This window comes from Diceros bicornis, chromosome 7 (assembly GCF_020826845.1).
Source record: "Diceros bicornis minor isolate mBicDic1 chromosome 7, mDicBic1.mat.cur, whole genome shotgun sequence".
In the NCBI taxonomy this organism is placed as follows: Eukaryota; Metazoa; Chordata; class Mammalia; order Perissodactyla; family Rhinocerotidae; genus Diceros; species Diceros bicornis.
The window spans coordinates 64,371,312-64,382,124 of NC_080746.1; the positions used below are offsets into that span (position 1 = coordinate 64,371,312).

The 10,813-nt window shown below is 48.6% G+C and overlaps 1 protein-coding gene across 1 annotated transcript; it reads left to right on the forward strand.

Annotated features, from left to right (window-relative positions):
• The first annotated feature begins 25 nt into the window (after nt 1–25).
• Nucleotides 26–10,513, forward strand: CCKBR (cholecystokinin B receptor). Its single transcript, XM_058544667.1, has 5 exons — nt 26–197; nt 7,862–8,113; nt 8,268–8,517; nt 8,822–8,994; nt 9,160–10,513. Exons 1-5 carry the CDS (start codon nt 47–49, stop codon nt 9,696–9,698), a joined length of 1,365 nt encoding a protein of 454 aa, XP_058400650.1. The 5' UTR covers nt 26–46; the 3' UTR covers nt 9,699–10,513.
• The last annotated feature ends 300 nt before the right edge of the window (nt 10,514–10,813 follow it).

A 10,813-nucleotide genomic window follows, 5' to 3' on the forward strand; every position in this document is an offset into this window, starting at 1 on the left:
GGAGCCCGCCCGGCGAGCGGTGGGAGGCGGCGGCTGGGCCGGGGCCATGGAGCTGCTAAAGCTGAACCGGAGCGTGCAGGGATCCGGACCCGGGCCGGGGGCTCCCCTGTGCCGTCCGGGGGGCCCCCTCCTCAACAGCAGCGGTACCGGCAACCTCAGCTGCGAGCCCCCTCGCATCCGCGGAGCCGGGACACGAGGTGGGTACCTCCCTAAGCCCTCTCCACAAGCTCCTTCTCACTGCACCACAGCACTAATAGAGGGCCCCCCACAGCCTCTACACTGCCTCCTCAGACGCCCACACCATCCCCTTATAGTTCTGCCTGAGTCCCCAAACAGCTCCCCCTGACACATTTGTCCCCCACAGCTCGTAAAACTCCATTACAGCTTCACACTACCTTGTCAGAGCACCTTCACACCCTGGTCCCCTGGTCACACCCAGAGCTCCTGGTCACCCCCAAAACACAGCATCCTCCCCAACACACAGCCCCCTCCTAGACGCCGATAGTGGGGAGGCAAGGACCTCCTCTTGCCAACCTTTCCAGGTCTCTCTTTTCCTTTTACACTCAGTTCACAAAGCCACAATGAGGAAGGAAAGAAAGGAAGGCAAGATTCGGAAAAAGAAGGGGACTGCTTTGGGGAGGGAGCGCTCTGGAAGGCCTGAGTGGGAAGTTTGAGTTATAATCTTCTGTCTCCCGCACCTTAACACCTCAGGCCTTCCCAAAAGATATCCTCTAACCTGAATTAGGCTGGGCACTGGGGGCTGCTCCCTAGAGCTGCCTTTCTCCATTTCACTCATCCTCAAATCCCCATGCAACCCAAGTTAGAGTTCTTCTCAAGGCTCTGTACCCTCTTTCTTTCTCTGTCTCCAAGTAATGTCTCCAGGTCTCTTCCAAGTCCCTCCAAGCTGCCCTTCCTTAGGTTTCACCCTCCTAGAGCCTGGCTGCCCCATTCATCACCCCATCCCTTTGTGCCACCATCTTCCCCCCCAAAACTCCAGACTGCTTCCATTCATCCAGTCCCCAAAATGACTTTCACTCCTCCTATCAGCCAATATCCACATTTTCCTGATGATCCAGCTCAAAATATATTTTTCCCCTTCCTTGACCTTTTCTTTCCTTAAATGTTTACTGGACACCTGCTATTGTAGTCCCTGGGTTAGGTGCTGGGGACACAGGGATAAACTGGACCCAGTCTGGACCCTTATCAGCCCATAGTCAGGTGCAGAGGGGAGACAAAACTAGTGGAAAAGTCAAAGTCAGTATGGGAAGTCCCACAAGAGGGTCTGAATCATGGGCACCCAAAGGAGATGGAGTCTGAGAACTTCACAGAGGGAACCTGGGAGCTGAGTCTTGCAGTTGGAGTTCAGTAGTCAGAAAAGGAGGAAACAGGATTCCAGGAGAGAGAACAGTGTTAAGCAAAAGGAAATTATTCCAAGCTCAAGAAGGGAAAGTGGGAATAAATTGTAATTCGAGTATTAATTTACCCCACAAAATAATGCATGCTTTCTCAGACCAGTTGTTATACACTCTCACTTAGATTCTTTCATTCGACAAATATTTATTGAACCAGAGATTGTGCTAGGCACCAGGGACGTGAGTAGAACAAAACTGACAGAGCTTTCATAGAGCTCCATGTTAGTGGGAGAGACAAGACAAGTCAGCAGGAAGCTGCAGCAGAGTGGGAGGTGCCCTGAGAGGACTGTGGGGACACAGAAGAGGAGCCCCTCTAGCCTAGCCTACCCTAGGCTTGGGAATCAAAGTTGGCCTCCTGAGGAGATGAAGTATGAACTAAATAAAAAAGCTGAGGGAGAGTCAGCCAAGTGAAGGGGCAGTAAAGGCAAAAAACAACCCAAGCAGAGGAACAGTATGTGTAAACACCCAAAGTTTAAATCCATGGCACTTTTGTTCAGTGTGTCATAGTTTCTAAGTGAGACATGTACCATAACAGAGGAATAATGAACCCTCAGGATGAAGACCAGCCTAGAGGGTTTATGGAGAGCCTTGTAGACCTGGCTGAGGAATGCCTATTTTATCTTGAGGGCACTGAGAACTGCTGAAAGGCTCAGTAGTTCAGCCAGGATTAGTTCTGTAGTGTAGAGCATGGACTGGAGGACAAGAAATGGAAGGCGGGAGGCGGGAGGCGGGCGGATGCTTCTGAAGGCTATTATATTACACTGGTCTCCGTGAAAGATGATGCTTAGACTACTTAGACTAGGGTACTGGCAGTGGGGGTGGAGAGAAGTGGATGGATTTAAGAGGCACTTCAGGAAGTGGAATCAATAGAACTTGGCAATTTATTAGAAATGGAGAGGGAGGAAGAGGTCAGGGCATGACATCCAGGTTTCTGGCTTGGACAATTGGATGGATGTTCATGCCATATAATGAGAATGATAACAAAGGAACAGAAACAGGTTTGAAAGAGGAGATTATAAGTTCAGTTTGGAACCCACTGAGTTTAAATGCTGGTGAGCTATCCAGGTGGTGTTGCCCAATAAGCTGTTGAATCCAGGGGCTGGAATGTGGGAGAGGGGTATGAGCTGGAAATGCAGACTTGAAAGGTCTGCGTAGAGGAGGTAACAGAAGCCATAGGAATAGATAAAATCATACAAAGATTGTGTAGGATGAAAAGAAAAGAGGTCCTGGGACAGGACCCTGAAGAAGACCAATATTTAAAAGCCAGGCAAAGCAAGGAAAGTCCGTGAAGGTGATCAAGATGAAACCATCAGAGAGACAGGAAGGCAAGGAAAAAGGAAGTTTCAAGCAGGGTGGGATAAGTGATGTCAAATGCTGCTGATATAAGTTGGATAAGGGCAGAACAGCATCCTTTGGATTCAGTAACAAGGAAGTGCTCAGGAGGAGTTGTTAAGGCCTGACTACAGCAGGTTAAGTTTTGGGCCAGTAGGGGAGAGGGTTATGAGAAGTGAACCAGGGTGTGTAGACAAAACTTTCATGAAGTTTGGCAGGAAGAGAGACACAAAGAAAAAGCAAGATAGTACTAGAAATAGCATGGGGTTGAGGAAGGGTGTGTGTATGTGTGGTTTTGTCTTGTGGGGGTATGTGTGTAGTAAAGACAAGAGCATCTTCTAAGTGTTAAGGGGCAATGGTCCAAGAGAGACGAAGGTTGAAGGTGCAAAAGATAGTAGGGATAGTCAGTAGAGCAAGGGATCCTGAGAAAGCAAAATGTAAAGTGAATCAGGTAAGAATTGGCCTCACTCATCTGGATATTGTTACCCACACACAGTCGGATGTTACCCAGGCTGTCAGAAGTTACCCACAAAGACTCTGTTAGCCACACTCACTCAGATATTACTCCCCCAGAGGTGTGTTACCCAGACTCACTCCAGTGTTACCAGGAGGAATTCGAATGTTACCCACATTATCCTGATATAATCCACACAGACTTGAATGTTACCCACGTTCACTCAGATGCTACCCACAGAAAAACAGGTGTCACCCACAGTCACTTTAATATTGCCCACAGTCATTTAGATGTTACTTATCCATCAAACACATGCACTTTCATTTTATTAACCACACACAATCAGATGTTACCCATACTCATTTAAGTAACCCTTCTCCAGATATTACCCATAAAATCACAGCTATTCCTCTCACACATTCAGATATTACCCGCAAAAACTTGAATAGTACCTATATTCACTCAGGTGCTTAGTTATTTTTCTCAATCAGATTAACATCTTACTTTACATCTTAACATGTTAACTTGACATCTCACGTCCATACTCACTTAAATATTTTCCACACATACTTGAATATTACTTCTGCTCACTCAGCTATTACCATCATCACTGGATGTTCCCCCATTCACATTCAGACCTCTGAGTGTAACAGTGCTTCCTGAAGATGTTACCTACAAATGAGATGTTATCTGTAGACACATCTATATATATATTACCCTTGCTCATTCAGACGTTACAACAAGTGCTCGCTTCGGCAGCACATATACTAAAATTGGAACAAATGTTACCACACTTACTCAGATATTACCTAAAACAACATGTAACCCACACTCAATCAGATGTTACCTATAGCTGTTACTCTTCTCCAGATATTGCCCACAAAAATATGTATGACTCTTACCCACCCAGATATTATCTCAAAGACTAAAGTATTACCCAGTTCTCACTTTGATATTACCTACGCACCCTTGCATATTACTTCTGCTCCCTCGGTTAGTACCCATTGACATTTGGATGTCCCCGTTTACCCAGCTGATACCCACAATCAGGTGGCTACTATCCAGACTCACCACAGAGACATGAATATTACTTTGATGTCTGTGTGCCTGAGTGACCAGATCCAACGCACCAGTGGAAGGCAGGATTTGAGGCATCAGCAGCTTCAGTGTTCTGTGGAGTCCTTTCTTAGAAAAGCCTGGTTTTTGTTTTATGTCACATTATCTGGATTTTTGTGCTCATATTTCTCTGTCATCATCTGGACAGAACAAATGCAGATTCTTCAGACCCCAGAAGCAGAACTGAACTGTCTCAGTCTTCTGAGTGCCTGGGTCTGATTTCTGCTCTCCTGTCATCCCCAGCAGGTTGATGCCCACAGGTAGACTGTCAATGCAATAGTGGCTGTACCCCAGGAGGTGCCATCTCCCATTCTTCCACTCTGCCTTAGGTTCCCAGTCACTGAAGCCAGGGTGGTCACCCATATTCCACCACACAAACACACATGGGAGGATACAAACAAGCATATACACACACACACACACGTCTTCATTATGATTGCTTCTTTTGTGACTTTAAAAAAAATTAATAGACTATTTTTACAGCAGTTTTAGGTTTACAGAAAAATTGAACAGAAAGTACAGGGCGTTCACACACACACGGTTTCCCCTGTTCTTAACATCTTGCATTAGTATGGTACATTTATTACAATCGATGAGCCAATAATGATGCATTATTAACTAAATTCCATAGTTTGCATTAGGGTTCACTCTTTATGTTGTATGTTCTACCAGTTTTGACAAACATATGATGACATCTGTCCAACATTATAGTACCATGCAGAATAGTTTCATTGCCCTAAAAGTCCCCTGTACTCCACCTATTCATCCCGCCCTCCCTCTCCCCAGACCCCTAGGTCTAAGATTGCTTTTAATTAGTCTTTTTCACATCTCTGAACTGTTCAACAGCAAAGACTTGGAGAGATAGTGGTGGCTGGAAATAAGGTAATAGCTGAGAATGCTCAGAGAAACAGCAAAGTGCTGTACAATTGCAGGTTATTTTTACTGGGACTTTGTCCTCTAGTTTTTAGGAGTCCCCATGCAGATTTGGAGCTTCATAAGGGTGGGCATAGTCTCATCTTTCTGTTCCACTAAGTTCAAGGACACACACATGGGACACATCAGCTGGATGAATGAATGAGAAATGTTCTTTTCACACTTCAGAGTGCTGAACCAAATTGAGATGTGATTATTGAATCAAGAACTAGTTGAACAGAGACATCCAGAGGAGGATCTGAGATGATAGGACTAGAGAGACTAAGAGAGGGTGGGGAGAGGGGGAGGGGCAGTGGACTGGGAGGAGACACAAAGAGTGCAAGATAGACCATCAGCTCTATTTTTATGGGTCCAAGGACCTCTCTAACAGAGATATCCCTCCCAAAGGTTCTTTATTTCCCTCTACACACTCACACACACACCCTCAAATTTGCCTCACATAAGCCTTCCATAAGCTTTCCCTGCAGAGAGGGGCCCAGCTTCTACATGAGACACAGATGGTTTGCATATAATAGTAAATGTAACATATACAAAATCACAGCCTGTGAATGACCCGGCCACCAAGGACCCTCCAACATGCATCTCCAAAGAGACAGAGGCAGAGAGGAGCGGGCATGCTGGAGCTTTAGAGGCACAGAGGTGAAGGATGAATGAGGGAGGACAAAGCAGGTGCATTTGTGTGGAGAGTGACAGAGATTCATTGAAAATTCATTAACAAGCATGTGTTAAAACCTCCTACCTGCAGAACATTATGCCAAGTGCTAGGGATATGCTGGAAAACAAGATGGACATTGCCTCGGTCCTCAAGAAGCTCACAGTATAGTGGGGGAGATAGAGAATTAAACATAATAATACAGTGAGAAATGCTATGAAAGAGTACAGAGGGAGAATGAGGCACGGAGATTCAGATTTGATTGGGAGAAGGAGGCAGTGTGATGAATGACAGAGGAGCGAGGGACCAGTAGGAGGCAAAGCATTTTAGAGATCTGGAGACCTGGCTTCTATTCTGATGCAGCCCCCTACTTACTATTTACTCTGAGCAAGTAATGTCACTGCTGGGTTCAGTTGGCGCACTCTTGTAAATATTACTTACTTGATGCCTACAACAGTTTCTGAATAAGTTGGTTACCGTTATGAGAAAACAGTTTATTAATTCGGGGGCTAAGGCAAAAGTCAGCCAATGTATAGGGCTGCAGAAGAGGGAGCTGCATCTCTAGGACCTTCCTTCCCCCACAACCTGGAAGGCTCTGCCCCTGCCCTCTCTCCCTTCAAGCTCCAGTCTCTCTATGCCGCTGATGCCATCGGCATAGGTTACTGGGTCTAGTTTAATTCAATTCAGTTTTGTCTGGGTCTGCTTGGCTGTGATATAGAAGCCCAAAGATGAAACCATCTCCCAATAGACAATGACACAAATGAATGGGGTCAGCCCTCTGTCTAGCCCAGCAACACTAGCGTCCCTCCTGTGAGCTCCCACAGTACTTTGTATATTCCTCACCCTCACTCCTTATCACACTGTGTGGCAATTATCTGCTTATATGTCTGAGTTTCCCTCTAGACTGTAAGCTTTCAGGTAGCAGGGAATTTGTCATGTTCATCTCTTTGTCCCCAGTGCCTGGCATAAAGGGAGTCCTCTGAAAATGTTTGCTGAGTGAGAATGAATGTTTGGAGATAATTAAAATACAAGGCAGAAAGTAAAAAAGGGTTCTAATAGATGTGTAAGGCTCATGCATGGGTCAGAGGAAGGAGAGATTAACTCCAAATGAGGTGTCCAGAAATGCCTTACAGAAGAGGAGACAGTTGATCTAAGTCTTGAAGGACAATGGTGAATTCTTATCCTGAACAGAAAACATGTTTGTGGTGGAGGAGTATTACTGGGGGGTTGATAAGAAAGCATTCCAGGCTGAGAAACCAATGTGAGCAAGGGAGAGAGTCATGAGAGTGCGTGATGCCTTCAAGAAACTGAGTCATCCAGTGGCTTAAGTGGGTGCATTGCAGGGAGGAAGTAGGAGGAGGAAGAGGGCAGTTCTCAGAGAATCTGGATGACATGCTAAAGTGTTGCAGACAGTAGAGAGTAGGTAAAGGGGGTTTTTTTAGGCAATATAAGAACATGATCAGACCTGTATTTCAAAAGGTAGTGTGGTCAACAGTGTCAGACGCTACAAGGAGGTCTAGTAGAATAGGCTGAGAAGAGACCTTTGGATTTGGCAGTTAAAGCTTAGTGACCTTGGGAAGAAGTGTCTAAAGCGTGATGGCGGGACAGGGCACTGCATTGTAATGGACGGGAGAGTGAATGAGAAGATGCAAAATAATTCTTTCAAGAAGTTTGTCTGCAAAGAGAAGGAAGGATTTAGAGCAAAGCTTGAGAAGAGATGGGCTTTCTTAAGGAAAGGTAGAGTTAGGCCAACTTAACTAAGCCTCAAGGAGTTAGAAGGGTGAAGGATTCAAGTTCACTGTTGACTGAGTGGGTCCTATGGTGCGGGGGTGAGGGTTGGGCGTTCTTGGGATGCAGAGGGATCTGGCTGTGTAGTGGGGTTTGGGGTTTGATGGATAGCTTGGAGGGTCTGGCTGAGTGGAGGCCAGATGCCTACTGCCACCTCTCCCTTTTCCCACCCAGAATTGGAGCTGGCCATTAGGGTCACCCTTTATGCAGTGATCTTTCTGATGAGTGTTGGAGGAAATGTGCTCATCATTGTGGTCCTGGGACTGAGCCGCCGCCTGAGGACCGTCACCAACGCCTTCCTGCTCTCCTTGGCGGTCAGCGATCTCTTGCTGGCTGTGGCCTGCATGCCCTTCACCCTCCTGCCCAATCTCATGGGCACATTCATCTTTGGCACAGTCGTCTGCAAGGCAGTTTCCTATCTCATGGGTAGGTGAGACAACTAGCCTGCCCCCTTTGCCTCTTTCCCCTCCTAAAGTCCTTGCTGGATGTCAGGGTGTTTCCCGGTGGGGGTTGGGGAAGTCCCATTGGTGAATATGTAGTGTAAGTTTCCTTGATGACTGCTTCCTCTTCCCTTGCTTAGGGGTGTCTGTGAGCGTGTCCACCCTAAGCCTCGTGGCCATTGCCCTGGAGCGGTACAGCGCCATCTGCCGACCACTGCAGGCGCGCGTGTGGCAGACGCGCTCCCACGCGGCTCGTGTGATCGTAGCCACCTGGATGCTGTCTGGACTGCTCATGGTGCCCTACCCTGTGTACACTGCCGTGCAGCCAGCGGGGCCCCGTGTGCTGCAGTGTGTGCATCGCTGGCCCAGTGCACGGGTTCGCCAAACCTGGTGAGGGGGCCCATTACCTGTTCCTGGGAATTCTCTTCTCCATCTCCATCAGATGCTTACAACCATTCCCCGGAATCTTCCCCCAGCTGCTCCAAGGATTACCACTCCAATTCCCTTTCTGCACTCACCACCCTGGGATTCCTATTTGAGGCCCCTCCCAGTTCTCTAGCCCTTCGCAAGAACACCCCCAAATCTACCACTGGAGCCTGGCCATCAGCCCTAGAAACATCAATCCGTGGCTCTTCCTCCATCTGTGATTGAAGCTAGACAGAGACCCCCATGATGGTCTGTGCTCTGCCTCCAGGTCGGTGCTGCTGCTCCTGCTCTTGTTCTTCGTCCCGGGTGTGGTTATGGCGGTGGCCTACGGGCTTATCTCCCGCGAGCTCTACTTAGGGCTCCGCTTTGACGGTGACAGTGACAGCGAGAGCCAGAGCCGAGTACGAAGCCAAGAAGGGCCGCCGGGCGGGGCGCGACCAGGTGGGTGAAATGCAGTAGGGGCATGGCTTTAGAAAGGGGCGGAGCCTAGACTGGGTGTGGCAGAAAGAAGTAAGTCGGCAGAAAGGCTGGAAAGGGGGGGTTGGGTGTGGGTTGGGCTGAAGTTGAGACTCTCTCATGGTCTGACCACTCATGGTCTGTGCTCAGGTCCTGCCCACCAGAACGGGCGTTGCCGGCCAGAGATCGGGCTGGCTGGTGAGGACGGTGATGGCTGTTACGTACAGCTTCCGCGCTCCCGGCCTGCATTGGAGCTGTCGGCGCTGACCGCGCCCACTCCTGGGCCAGGATCTGGCCTCCGGCCTGCCCAGGCCAAGCTGCTGGCGAAGAAGCGCGTGGTGCGGATGTTGCTGGTCATCGTCGTCCTTTTTTTCCTGTGTTGGCTGCCAGTGTACAGCGCCAACACGTGGCGCGCCTTCGACGGCCCTGGCGCACACCGCGCGCTTTCGGGCGCGCCCATCTCTTTCATCCACTTGCTGAGCTACGCCTCGGCTTGTGTCAACCCCCTGGTCTACTGCTTCATGCACCGTCGCTTTCGCCAAGCCTGCCTCGACACGTGCGCCCGATGCTGCCCACGGCCTCCACGAGCTCGCCCCAGGCCTCTTCCAGATGAGGACCCTCCCACCCCCTCCATTGCTTCACTGTCCAGGCTAAGCTACACCACCATCAGCACGCTGGGGCCTGGCTGAGGGGTGGAGGTGGAGTGGGGGCTGAGGCAGGACAGACCCATTCCTACAAGCACGGCCCCATCCAGACACACAAGAAACACAGACCAACTGACACAAGAGATTGACACCCAACAGCATGGACTAACCCCAATGCACAGGAAAAGATGGCTTAACTGACACCAAGGAAACAAACCAGACCCCCACACAGGAAATGAGGCACACTCTTGGTATAGGACTGAGCCTGGCACGTAGAAACATGGCACTGCCCTTGGACATACAGAGACACAGTGTCCCTAGCAGCGGACCATCCCTACACAGCGGGAGCTCTGACGGAGCTCACCTGCCTCTCACATACACATATAGTAATGGCACTGATTCTTTTAGGGCTCTGGAGCTTGGCATGGAGCTGACTCCTGAGATGCTCCAGGCTGCCCCCAGTTTGACCTCACAGTGCCCTTCCCCAGTCAGTGCTGGAGACACCAGCTGGTAGGCCTAATCTTACACTTCCCTGACCAACAGGCTATTTTGTACTGAAAAGTCCTGTCATTCCTTTCCAATTAAATACTATGGCCCTGCCCCCTCCTCCTTCACCTAGTCTCTTCAAAAAACAATAAATGACTTGGCTTCCTCTTAAACTTCCTTTCTGGACTTTTTGGGGACAGGTGAGGAGGCACCAGATTTTATGGAGTCCTTCCTGTCAGGTCCCTCTCCCTGCTGCTCACTCCTGTATATGACCCCCTGCCACAAAGCCCGTGGTCTGAGGCTAGATGAGGCTGTGTGTATTCTCTCTGGGATAACATCCTGGACTCATCTACATGCCAGTGTTGTATGTAGTAGCTGGCAATGGGGGGTGGGGGGAGGTGGAATATCCCTGACACATCATGTTCCTAAGCACATTCTCCTAAAGTTGTGCCATTGTTAAGGTACTATTTTAATAGATGCTTATTAAAATTTTAATGAAAAGATGAAAGAAGAAACACTGTATAGTAAGACTCAGTTTATTCAATGTGTGTTTGAAACACCAGGAGTCAGACCATGACAGGTATACAGAAATTAATTAAAGAGTAGGGCCTTTTTAATGCACCCTTCTCTGGTGTCAGAACCTGGCCAAGCTTCTGCCCCTTGGAGGCACACTT